The sequence below is a fragment of the Centroberyx affinis genome, unplaced genomic scaffold (genome assembly GCF_046629955.1).
Source record: "Centroberyx affinis isolate AG114_WGS23_722 - 3 ecotype Tasmania unplaced genomic scaffold, CSIRO-AGI_Caff_v1 ptg001360l_1, whole genome shotgun sequence".
Lineage (NCBI taxonomy): Eukaryota > Metazoa > Chordata > Actinopteri > Beryciformes > Berycidae > Centroberyx > Centroberyx affinis.
In genome coordinates, this window is record NW_027279848.1 from 52,501 (window position 1) to 65,206 (window position 12,706).

The 12,706-nt window shown below is 42.8% G+C and overlaps 1 protein-coding gene across 1 annotated transcript in view; it reads left to right on the forward strand.

The window, feature by feature from the left end:
- The window catches only part of pcdh12 (protocadherin 12), a 19,462-nt gene extending 8,123 nt beyond the window's left edge, over nucleotides 1-11,339 (forward strand). Inside the window, exons 3-5 of the mRNA XM_071525910.1 lie at nucleotides 5,283-5,434; nucleotides 10,630-10,794; nucleotides 11,089-11,339. Coding sequence (XP_071382011.1) covers nucleotides 5,283-5,434; nucleotides 10,630-10,794; nucleotides 11,089-11,339 — 568 coding nt within the window. The remainder of the gene's footprint in view (nucleotides 1-5,282; nucleotides 5,435-10,629; nucleotides 10,795-11,088) is intronic.
- The last annotated feature ends 1,367 nt before the right edge of the window (nucleotides 11,340-12,706 follow it).

Sequence of the window (12,706 nt, forward strand, 5' to 3'; positions counted from 1 at the left end):
GGAAATGCAACAGTCCGGTTTCTCTCTAGATAAACTATCCTGTGTTTGAATATGCGGTTCTGCTGTGTTGGACTTCTGCATGTTGAGTTCAAGTTATCAGAGTCAGAACCTCTACCTGTGTCAGGAGAATATTTCTTCAAAGTTACCAAATTGTCCATATTCTGATCATTAAAGTTTCACCTAATTTGCACATTCCAGCTGCTACAGAATTCATTCAAACTTTAAACTGTTCAGCTGCTGTAGGAGATCAACACTTGTATTCAACTTTTTTATACTCTTTTTTAAACTTAAACTTATTTAACTTTTATTCCAACTTTATTATCTGGTACAGACTAATGATGGAAACTTCCCAGCAAGTGATAAACATTGGCCCAACTATGCAGCTCACATACACACACATACATCTCTCTCTCTCCCTCTCTCTCTCTCCCTCTGTCCCTCTCTCTTTCTCTCTCTGTCTCTCTCTCTCCCTCTCTCTCTCTCTATCTGTCTCTCTCTCTCTCTCTCTCTCTCTCTCTCTGTCCCTCTCTCTGTCCCTCTCTCTCTCTCTATCTGTCTCTCTCTCTCTCTCTCTCTCTGTCTGTCTCTCTCTCCCTCTCTCTCTCTATCTGTCTTTCTCTCTCTCTCTCTCTCTCTGTCTCTCTCTCTCTCTCTCTCTCTCTCTCTCAAAGTTTTTAGGACAAATTTGGGGCAAAATGTGGGCAATGGGCAATGACTAATTGGCCGGACAATGGGCAAAGAGGGCAATCTGACAGTTGTAGGAGTAATAACAGATATTGCTGCCATTTATGTCATCTTGGTCTCCTCTTTTCTACTGAAAATGTAATAATTTAATCATTTTATCAAGGTTTCCATTGGAGTTTCATAACGGGTATTGTAGCTTGATTAAATGCTTTACAAAAAGAATCACAGCTATTATTTCCTACTTGTATTTAGTATTTAGTAGCAGTTTGACAGTTTCTAAAATACTTTGGACTGAGGACAGGTCACCTGACCTGATTGGTTGGTGTTGAAACGTTGCCAAGTTTGGCTAGATTTCAAACTGATATAATGTTTTCAGTGAGAAAATATTTATAGCAAAATGTATCTCCAAATTTGCCCTAAGGGTCGTTAGGTCTAGGCTTGCTAAGGTTAGCGTTATCCTGTGTATCATCACCTTTACACACTGGATTGGCCCAATGACCAACATGGTGAAGGTAAATATTGGGTTAGGGTCAGGTTACACCAACATGGTGAAGGTAAATATTGCTGCCAGCGGTTTGGACCAAGCAGCGGATTGAGCCGTAAACTTAAAGCCAAGTCTCTAAAGATTTCACAAATTGAGCTGCAACATTTGAACTATAGACATTTTGTCTCTCTGGACAACGGCAAGACGAATCAGAGAGGAAAACTATCCAATCACAACAGCTCAGTAGTGACTGTATATCAATAAATTAATATGTATTACTGTAAGAAACAACAGTCAAACAGTCTGGCAGCAATTTTCCACTTGGTCTCTAACCTCAAAGCATTCAAGCCTCGCAGGAATCTCCCATTAAAAATAAATGGAAGAGTCATGACTAAAAAAAGATGTCCGCTCTTTTCCTTCTGATCTCTCCTTCCAGAGTATTGGTGCTTTGTTTTAGAGCCAGTTGCCCCCCCCCCCCCCCCCACAGGTCAGCCAGGCTTTTAGGGGAATGCCCCCCATTTTAACAGCTCACCTGTTCTTCTTGCCCCAGGACAGTTCAGACAATAATATGAACTCACCTCTTTTTCCTACAGCTAGAAACTGGAGTACTAAATTTGTAAAATCTTTTTGTGTGAGTTTTTGCACACAAATGAGGTTTAAATTATGATTTATACCTGTTTGCAGTGCTAGAATATAAACTTCACTTTGGTGTGACAACTCACTCTTATGTCTACAGTGCTCCATTCATTGTCTATGGGGCATCAGTGACATCATCTCTGATTTTTCTCTGATTTCTATCTGCTGTCTGTTCTACTGCAGGTTGAAGTCATAGGCTCCATTGTTTTTGTCATCATGACTTTATAACGGCATAATTATTTCACTCGTATCAACAGTAGATCATTGTGTGTCTTTGCCTCGTTGCTGCTCTTCACTGCCACCAGAAGTAAGAATGAGCAGTGATGGAAAAACAGAAAATAGTCCCACTAAACGCAATAAGTCATGTAAGGAAAAACTGCAACACACATGCTTTTTAACATGATGCGTTATGTTAGTGAAGGCAGCAGTTTGTCAGCAGGGCTTCTGACCCTGAACATCAGAGTTCAGACGTTTCATGGGCTGTGATGGCGATAAGAAAACAAATTTAATTACACTGGTATTACCCTTTAAAATTGGTGGCATTCCCCTTTAAACACTGACTTTATTCTGCTTTTAGACAGTCGGCTGAAGGAAGAATCTGTTCTGATTTATCTCTTCCTCTTCCTCTGACTGTTTCTGCTGTGATGAGACTGAAAGAACTGAACCAGCTCCCTAACCCTAAACCCTGACCCAGGGGGAGTCATGGGATATCTTTTTACAAACCTAACCCTAATGAGACTGAAATAACTGAGAGACTCTGAGGAGGAGAATCAGCTCCCCAACCCCCAAACCCCCAAACCTCAAGAACAACAGGAGGAAAAGAAAAGGGACTGAAACCTTTAAGGCCACCGGAAGCATGTCTCATAACTTGTGTGTGTGTGTGTGTGTGTGTGTGTGTGTGTGTGTATGTGTGTGTGTATGTGTGTGTGTGTGTGTGTGTGAAGGCAGGTCGTAGCAGTTCCATCTCAGTGAATCAGAGTCTCTGACAGGAAGCAGCGGCCACAGCGTTGCCATGGTGATGAGATTAGATCTGACATCACCTCAATAGTCTGCTGCACACAGTGGACTGTTTCAACATGAACATGCACACACTCACACACACACCTGCGCGCACACACACACACACACACACACACACACACACACACACACACACACACACACACACAGACACACACACACATGTCATGTCACTATACTGGTGAAGGCCTTCATTCCCGAACCTGAAACAGTCTGCTGGTCTTCACCGCTCTGACTTCCTGTTAATCAGTGAAACAGCTGCTGTGCTGGAGGCTGCAGACTGCTGGACCTTCATGGAGCATGATGGAGAACCATGATGGAGAACCATGATGGAGAACCATGATGGAGAACCATGAGGGAGAACCATGATGGAGAACCATGCTCCGTGTCTTTTAGATGTTAATATCAGTGAGAACCTTGTACATATCAAGAGCTGGATCCTCCAGCGTAATGATGACAAATCAGAAAGTGTTATTTTTGGTCCCGACTGTCAAAATATAATCCACAGCAGACTGGGTGTTTAGCAGACTGGGTGTTTAGAAGACTGGGTGTTTAGCAGACTGGGTGTTTAGAAGACTGGGTGTTTAGCAGACTGGGAGTTTTAGCAGACTGGGTGTTTAGCAGACTGGGTGTTTAGCAGACTGGGTGTTTTAGCAGACTGGGTGTTTAGCAGACTGGGTGTTTAGCAGACTGGGTGTTTAGCAGACTGGGAGTTTTAGCAGACTGGGTGTTTAGCAGACTGGGTGTTTAGCAGACTGGGTGTTTAGCAGACTGGGAGTTTAGCAGACTGGGAGTTTTAGCAGACTGGGTGTTTAGCAGACTGGGTGTTTTAGCAGACTGGGTGTTTAGCAGACTGGGTGTTTAGCAGACTGGGAGTTTTAGAAGACTGGGTGTTTAGCAGACTGGGAGTTTTAACAGACTGGGTGTTTTAACAGACTGGGTGTTTAGCAGACTGGGTGTTTAGCAGACTGGGAGTTTAGCAGACTGGGTGTTTTAACAGACTGGGTGTTTTAACAGACTGGGTGTTTAGCAGACTGGGTGTTTTAACAGACTGGGTGTTTAGCAGACTGGGTGTTTTAACAGACTGGGTGTTTAGCAGACTGGGTGTTTAGCAGACTGGGTGTTTAGCAGACTGGGTGTCTAGCAGACTGGGAGTTTTAGCAGACTGGGTGTTTAGCAGACTGGTTGTTTTAACTGACTGGGTGTTTAGCAGACAAGGTGTTTAGCAGACTGGGTGTTTAGCAGACTGGGTGTTTTAGCAGACTGGGTGTTTAGCAGACTGGGTGTTTTAGCAGACTGGGTGTTTAGCAGACTGGGTGTTTTAACAGACTGGGTGTTTTAACAGACTGGGTGTTTTAACAGACTGGGTGTTTAGCAGACTGGGTGTTTAACAGACTGGGTGTTTTAACAGACTGGGTGTTTAGCAGACTGGGTGTTTTAACAGACTGGGTGTTTAGCAGACTGGGTGTTTAACAGACTGGGTGTTTTAGCAGACTGGGTGTTTAACAGACTGGGTGTTTTAACAGACTGGGTGTTTAACAGACTGGGTGTTTTAACAGACTGGGTGTTTTAGCCTTCAACACCCAGCAGACTGGGTACATTTGTTTCCTCTTGCTTCATCACTGAAACTCTCTGTGCTGCGTCTGTGCAAACGTCCGTCACACCTGCAGCTGGTCCAACTTTCTACAAACAATTTGCCTCCAGGCACACACTCAGATAAAGTTTAGAGGTGTGAGTGTGTGTGCGTGTGTGTGTGCGTGTGTGTGTGTGTGTGTGTGTGTGTGTGTGTGTGTGTGTGTAACAGTTCCATCTCAGTGATCCACAGTGTTTGCAGTAAGGGGCAGGCATTTTATCATCATTTTATCACACACATACTCAATCTCTGGCCTCATATCTTAAAATTTACAACATGTTTTGTCTTGTTTTTATTTGTATTTAATAAATTTGACCTGACTAATGGAATAATCTTCAAGCATCAGAGGATTGGGGGAAGTCCGCATGTTCAGGATTCATAAACCTTTCAGGATTCATAAACCTTTATGAAAGAGTTCTTCAGGGAACCTTCTGGGTTCTTCAGGTTTACTGAGATCAACACTGAGCCAGGATTATTGAGATAAATACTGCACCAGCACATTGCTGCTCAAATGTTGACAATGACCGGCGTCATAGCCAGTCATATTGATTATATAGCAGTATATATCAGGTTACAACCCCCAAACTGTTTTAGTGTGGAGATACTCTTTAAGAGGCATCACTCTTCCTGATATTCCTGTTCATGTTTACATCTGTACACCTGATAATGTGAACAGCTAGGAAAGCACACTTGCACATCTACTTCAATCTGTAAATCTGTGAATGAAGACACTTTATCCACTCAGATCCAATCTATCATTGGTACCTCTGTCTCTTGGATAGAGGAGTCACTCCGTTTGACAGCGAGTGTTGTGTGTGTGTCCAGATATGGAGGCCAGGACTGTCCCGACTGGCAGAGCACCAAAGATAGCGGACACGGTGAGAGCGAGGCCGGTGACATGGACTGGGACCCAGGAAGAGACTCGCCCATTGACCCTCAGCTGGAGGAGGGGCTTAACAACCTGCTCAACCACACTGGTACGAACACACACATGCATACATGCGTAAAGTTTAACAAGGTAAACTACAAATCGCTCGGTGGAGCACAAATGAACAATTCTGCAGAAGCAAAGTCTCACCCTGAACCTGCAGCTTTAAAGGTTTATGCTTTTTATCATTTCTCATTTGATTCTCGTTTGAGCAGCAGCAGCAGCAGCAGCAGTAGTAGTAGTAGTAGTAATAGTAGTAGTAGTAGTAGTAGTGCAGTATAGTGGAACTCAGTCTCCAGTTTTATTCTCTTTCTATTTTAACTTGCTGGTGTAAAGTGTAAACTGGTGCTAATGAGTTTAGCTCAAACTCTTTGATTGTGGACAAAGGCTGTTGAACTGTGAACCTGCAGGTTCCCATGGAGACAGCAGCTCCCTAAACCCTAAACCTTAAACCCTGACCCTAAACTCTAACCAGCAGCACATTCAGCCTGTTCTCTCACAATGGAAACATACCGACAAATTGTCCAAAACAGGAAGAAAGCAGGAAATAACAGCAGCAGGGTTTACATTCACATCACAGTCAGGCTCCACAGACATGGGTTTCTTAAGGCTGATACTGATATTTTTGGATTGAAAATGTTTTGTACTGATATTCATTCATATATACCATTAGGGACCAATTGTACTAATTCTACAATCAATATGTAATCAGCCAAACTGCATCACCAGACTGGAGCAGGTCAAGTTAATAAAAGGACGATATCAGACCAGATATCAGTCTGATCCTGGTGGTAGCATTGTTAGCATGTTAGCATGTCCAAACTGCATACAGTAGACATGGTATGTGTGTGTGTGTGCGTGCATGTGTGTGTGTGTGTGTAGGTGTGTGTGGTGTGTGTGCGTGTAGGTGTGTGTGTGTGTGTGTGTGTGTGTGTAGGTGTGTGTGTGTGTGTGTGTGTGCGTGTGTGTGTGTGTGTGTGTGTGTGTGTGTGTGTGTGTGTGTGTGTGTGTGGGGGGGGGGGGGGGGGGGGGGGGGTAAATGGCTCCTTCCTGGTATTGTAGTGATCAGAGCCCGGGGCGAGTGAAGGGGATTTACCTCCTGATGGGAGAACGAGCTTCACTTTATGACTAGAGAGAGAGAGAAAAACAGACTGCAGACAAAGGAGAGAGAGAGAGAGAGAGAGAGAGAGAGAGAGAGAGAGAGAGAGAGAAACAAAGACAGTGAGGGGGAGTATGTACTGTTCTGTGTGTGTGTGTGTGTGTGTGTGTCATGCTTGACTCACCTCTACCCTGCAGGCTCTATCATCAGTGTAACTCATACCAGAGGAGTGTGACATGTGTGTGTGTGTGTGTGTGTGTGTGTACATGTGTGTGTGTTCTTTCAAGCTTTGATGCAGCCACCGGCAACACATTCCTCTCTCTCTGAGTTATTTCTCCCCTGTAACTGCATCTTAAAGGCTATGATTTGTGACACACACACACACACACACACACACTCACACACCTGGTCCTTTGTTTAGTTCTGAAGATGATATTATGAGTGTTGAGGGCAGGGTGGCTGTGTGTGTGTGTGTGTGTGTGTGTGTGTGTGTGTTTGTGTGTGTGTTTAATTTGTTGCTTCAGATTAGTTTTGACTCTGCAGTTGTTCATTTAGTATCTGTAAAATCTGTAAAAGTTTCTTATTCATTAATTCACAGTCTCCCTGCTGTATAAAGAATCTTTGTGTTTTGGATGAAAAGTTTCACTCAGAAACAGTTGAGTTGCTGCTCAGCTGAACACAAGGGTTAGGGTTATGTTAGTTAAGTTAGGTTAGTTAGGTTAGTTAAGTTAGGTTAAGTTAGTTAGGTTAGTTAAGTTAGGCTAAGTTAAGTTAGTTAGGTTAGTTAAGTTAGGCTAAGTTAGGTTAGTTAAAACCTAACCCACATCATGAGGCAGCAGACTGCTTTTCTCCGTTAGGCATCAATCGTGGATCAGATAAATAATAATAATAGGAGGAGCAGAACAGTTAAGGTTTGGATCTGCTTCATCTGAAGTTCTTCTGAGAATCGCCCGAAATAAACTTGTGAAAGTCTGAAGCTTTGTGGTTTTTCATAACATCAGATCTGTAGGAGGAGCTGCAGGTTGTCCGTCAAACAAGGGGGCGGGGCAGGAAGCAGGAACTAGTCATTATTTGTGGCGCACTGCCAAAATATCGAGGCACTGCCAGAAAATCAAAGTTGGTCAGTAATAATAATAATAATAATAATGATAACTTTATTCTTATATATATATATAGCACCTTAAAAACCAGAGTTTACAAAGTGCTTTGACAGACAAAATAAAAGCAGAATACTCAAAATATGAATTTAAAAAGCAATAAAACAATAATAAACAGGGATTACATTCATAAGACAGAGATGGAAAAGAGCAACATCAAGTAAATAGTGGTATAATCGTAAAATGAAAACCAAAATGAACAGTAAGGTTAAAATAAAATAAAAGTAAGATAAAAAAGATAAAAGAAGTAAAAAGACAATAGAAAGATGATAAAAAGATGATAAAAAGCGAATAAAGAGACAATAAAAAGACGATAAAAGATAAGATAGAAAAGATGACATCACATAAATGGAAGTCTATACAAATGGGTTTTAAGAAGTGATTTAAAAGAAGTCACTGATTCTGCCAGCCTTCTCTCCTCAGGCAGGTTCAGAGCCGAGGGGTCCTGAAGGAAAAAACACGGTCACCTTTTGTTTTAAGTCTAGACTTTGGAACGGCCAGAAGGGAATCTGGGGATCTGAGGCTGAGCACCGGCTCATATGGGGCCAACATCAGTAAAATCTTAAAATCAATTCTAAACCGAACAAGGAGCCAATGGAGAGAAGCCAGGATCGATGAGATGTCGCTCTTAAAACCAATAAGAAGCCGAGCTGCTGAGTGACTTTTGGCTGATGCCAGAAAGGAGCGAGTTACAGCAGTCGAGTCGTGAGAAGATTAGAGCGTGAATTACTTTTTCCAGGTCGCTGTGTGACAGTACTGGTTTGATTCTGGAGATGGTTCTCAGTTGAAAGAAGCAGGACTAGACAACTTTTTTTAATCTGTGGTTCAAAGTTTAGGTCAGAGTCAAATAGTACTAAGTTTCTGGCAGCAGGCTTCACATTTGCAGACAGAGGACCAAGGCCTCTCAATAAGACTGATAGAATTTGGGGGACTGAACAATATGATTTACGATTTTGAGCTATTGAGCTGAAGAAAACTCTGTGCCATCCAACAGTTGATATCACTGAGGCAATCTGCTGCAGCAGCTAGGCTGTTTGGGTCAGCATGTTTCAGGGGAAGGTGTGTCAATGTGTCATCTGTGTAGCAATGAAAAGAGACATTGTGTCTTTGGATAATTTGGCCAAGTGGCAGCATGTAGATTGAGAATAAAATTTGACTTAAAATAGAACCTTGCGGTACACTACAGGTAATGTGAGTTGTAGAAGATGAGTAGTTACCTATGGTGACTGAGAAGGTTCTTTCTGAAAGGTAGGAATAAAACCAACTAAGTGCAGTGTCCTTGGCGCCAACCTAGGTGTGTTCAGACGGTCAGTTAAAATGGCTGATCTACTGTGTCAAAGGCTGCACTTAGGTCTAAAATAATTAAACTTGCACTTTTCCCCCGTCAGCTGCTAAAAGAAGGTCAGTGGTTACCTTGAGGAGGGCAGTTTCTGTACTGTGTAAAGCTCTAAAACCTGACTGAAATTTCTCAAAGATGTTATTATGACACATAAATGATACAACTTTCTCTAAAACCTTTGATAAAAATGGAAGTTTAGAAATGGGCCTAAAATTGTTACAAACAGAAGGATCAAAGTTAGGTTTCTTTAAAAGAGGTTGGACCACCGCATGTTTAAAAACAGAAGGAAAAATGCCTTTCTCTAACGAGAAAGTAATAATAGCTTGATAAACAGCAATGGAAACAAGGTCAGGAGCTTTGAGTCCAGTGTTACAATGATCTACTGTGAATTTATAAAGGTTTATTTCACCTAAAGCTGCTAAACTTGATTCTGCAAATAAAATGGAAGGTAAAGTGAGTTTAGGTTTTTATCCTCCACTGCATCAGTTACTGCAGTTAGTTACTGCAGCTCTCTGCCTAGGGTTTAGGTTAGGGTTAGTTAGGGTTAGGTTGTTAAGTTTAGGGTTAGGTTTAGTTAACCTCTAACCCTCCATGTGGAAACAAACACCTGAGAGACGAGACAGACGAGATTTGGTGGGAACTTAAGGAGGATTTTGTGTTGGATGTGTCCGTGGTGATATGTTGAGAAAGCATGGGGGGATTTAAGTGTGTGTGTGTGTGTGTGTGTGTGTGTAAACTAAAACCCTGCATCTGGTTGTGATAAGATGAAAGAGACCACAGGCAGAGCGAAGCAAAGCTCTTCCAGGCCAAAAGTTTAATGAGTGTAAGCAGAGAAGAAGTTTCATTTTAGGAACTGAACACAGAAATAGTGTGAACTTCTTTATTTTCTTGCTCTTTATTCATTATCACTCTTTATTCTCTCCATCATGTTCAGTCCTGCTGCTTGTCAACCTCCTGAAACACTCGTCCACATAGATGAAGGGATTTGACCATGGAGCTGAGGTCTTTCGTGCTAGGTAGATTACTTTATATTACATTACATTAGGTGAGACATTAATGATCCTGGGGGTAAATCAAGTCAGATAATATGACACAGCCAAGAAAAATAGGATATAAAAAGGATATAAATAATAAATAAATAGGAAAAAAATTGAGCAAATGGGGGACAAACTAGAATAAAGATATGTGGATAAATAAATGTGAAGAATATTTAAATTTTCAGCATATTTGCAGGAAATGACATCAGATGATCTGAGGTTTTTTGTTAAACCAGAGAAGACAGACAGACTCACAGTCTCAGGACACACCCGCCGTTTACATCTCCCAGAATGCCTGGAATGTGAGGCTGGAGAAGGCGGCCGGTGGAAGCGGTTTCTCTGCGGTTTCTCAGCGGTCTGGATGCGGTCTGGACATTTAGCATCTGACCGCTCGGACGGCAGGAAGTGCCTGTCGACAGCCGGCAGATGAAAAACTCTTCTTCCTGTTTCGTCTCGTCGGACTGAACCGAACAGATTTCACTTCATCTGTCGTCTGTCAGCGCTGCCAGGCGTCACGGAGGCCTGAATGTCTGGAATAGATAAAAAAAAAAAAGTAAAACTGCAGTTCTAACCTCTTAATCTCTCAGTCTCTCTCTCTCTCTCTCCCTCCAGATGATGTCTTCTCGGAGGTGGATGACCCGGCATGGATGGCCAGACTCTCCCTCCCCCTCGCTGGCGATTACCATGACAACGTTTTTGTCCCCAACGGGCCGCCGTCCCCCGACACCGTGCTCTGCCCCCGGGATGGACTAGACTCTGCCTCCTTCTCTACCTTTGGTAAAAAAACAAAGATAATCTCTGTTTTAGAAGATGACCCCAGGGGTGGAGAGGGAACAAAATGCTGTTAATTTGCTGAAATGTTATTGAAGTAAAAATAGTGCTGTCAACATGTACTTAAGTAAAAGCACAAAGTAGCCCAGTAGTAGTTACAGAACAGAAATTATACCTTAGATGTTTTAAACAGAAGATCATATCTCACTACTTTAACACCAATCTACTGAGAGCCTACTCTTTGTGGTTCCTACAAATAGAAGCAGAGTGAGACCTCTCTCTCCTTCTTCCTACTCTCAGGTAAAACGCTGGAGAGGGACGGCCCACTGGGTGGCGCTCTGCTGTCCGAGGTCAGCACGCTGTTTGAGATGCTGATGACACAGAAGGCCGACGCCCAGCACCCGGAGGTGCTGTACCGACTGTCGGCGGCATACCGGCGCTCGCTGGGCCTGGATGGTGCTGCCACGCCCGCCGTAACCAACGCACCAAGGAACTCCGGGAACGCCGAAAAGAGGTCCGGCCTGGCTCCGCCCTCAGGACATTATCAATAGGTGAAACTGCCATTCAGTGAACACTGGAAAAGACTGAGTTCTTATTGAGTTCAAACAGCATCTGCATCACAGACACACACACACAAGCACCGATCAGTCACAGAACTGGGTTCATTGGGTTCTGAATTGTTTGTGAAGCAGAAGGCATTAAGTGAGAAAAAATACTTTTGAGTGATTTAAGTGACTACAACTGTAAATAACGCCTGTAAATACCAATCTGTTTTTACAGAACCAAATCATAAATGTTAAAAAAGATGTAATTTTCAACATTTCCATGTGCTTAATTTGGGAAAACACTCATTGTGTCGCTTTTCAACATAAGAGACATTAGTATAATTTATTAACAGCCTCTCCACTGTATTCTCCATTGTTTCTCCACCTGGTGGATCTGGAGGGAAATCTGCTGGATTTAGGTTTAGAGTTATCGCTTTACGGGACAAATCGGCTTCTGTTCTTCCAGAGCAAACGGAGCTAAAGCTTTCAGAGTTTCTGGCAGCAGATGGTGGAAGGAGAGAAAGGAAGTTGGAAAAATCACTTCCAACATGTTGATCCTGTTCAGGGAGAGAGAGAGAGAGAGAGGCAGGAGGCAACGGGGCTGATGGGAAATGTAGTCTTAAAGTGGAGAAACACTAGAACTAACAATACTACCAGAGGGAGACAGAGGAAAGCAGTCGTCTCCACCAGGCTCTCATTGGTTCATGGTAAATATACAAAGGTAAACAAGGTAAACAAAGCTATTTTACCTGGACACTTACAGACTTCTTGAGGTTCACGGCTGCATGTTCCTCACAGCCGACGTTTCCACTAAACATCTTCCTCAGAGTTGGCAAATTATACCAATTATATATATTATAATTATATATATATATAAGTGTCTGTTCACTTGACAATGATCTGTTGTGGCTAAAATGATGCACAGAGCAGCTTTGAGCATCTGAAAGGTAAAATGTTTCCTCTGGTCCAGGTGGATGTCAGCCTGTGAATGACTCAGCATCCCTCACCTGGAGACAGTGTGTGTTTACATCATGAATCCTAAAAACTCCTCACATAAGCAGGAACTGAGTCATTCCTGTTTGGACTACTCTGCTCTGTTTTGATGGGAGTAACGTAGCAGGGAGCGGTCTGCTGGGTTTGGCCTTCAGCCGGGGAAACATCCCTTTGTCTCTTTGTGTTTCCTCAAGACAAAACAACAACAGCGCTGAACTGTCTTCCTGCAGAAAACCGCATGGCGCTCTGTTCACAATAGACCAGCTCTGTCCACACTTCCCCTGTTCAGCCTCCACCGGCGCTCAGTACGATTTACACAACTAGGTTTTTAGCTACTGCAGTTTCTTAAGAGTTTTGTTCCAAAGGAGATCTTGAAAAAA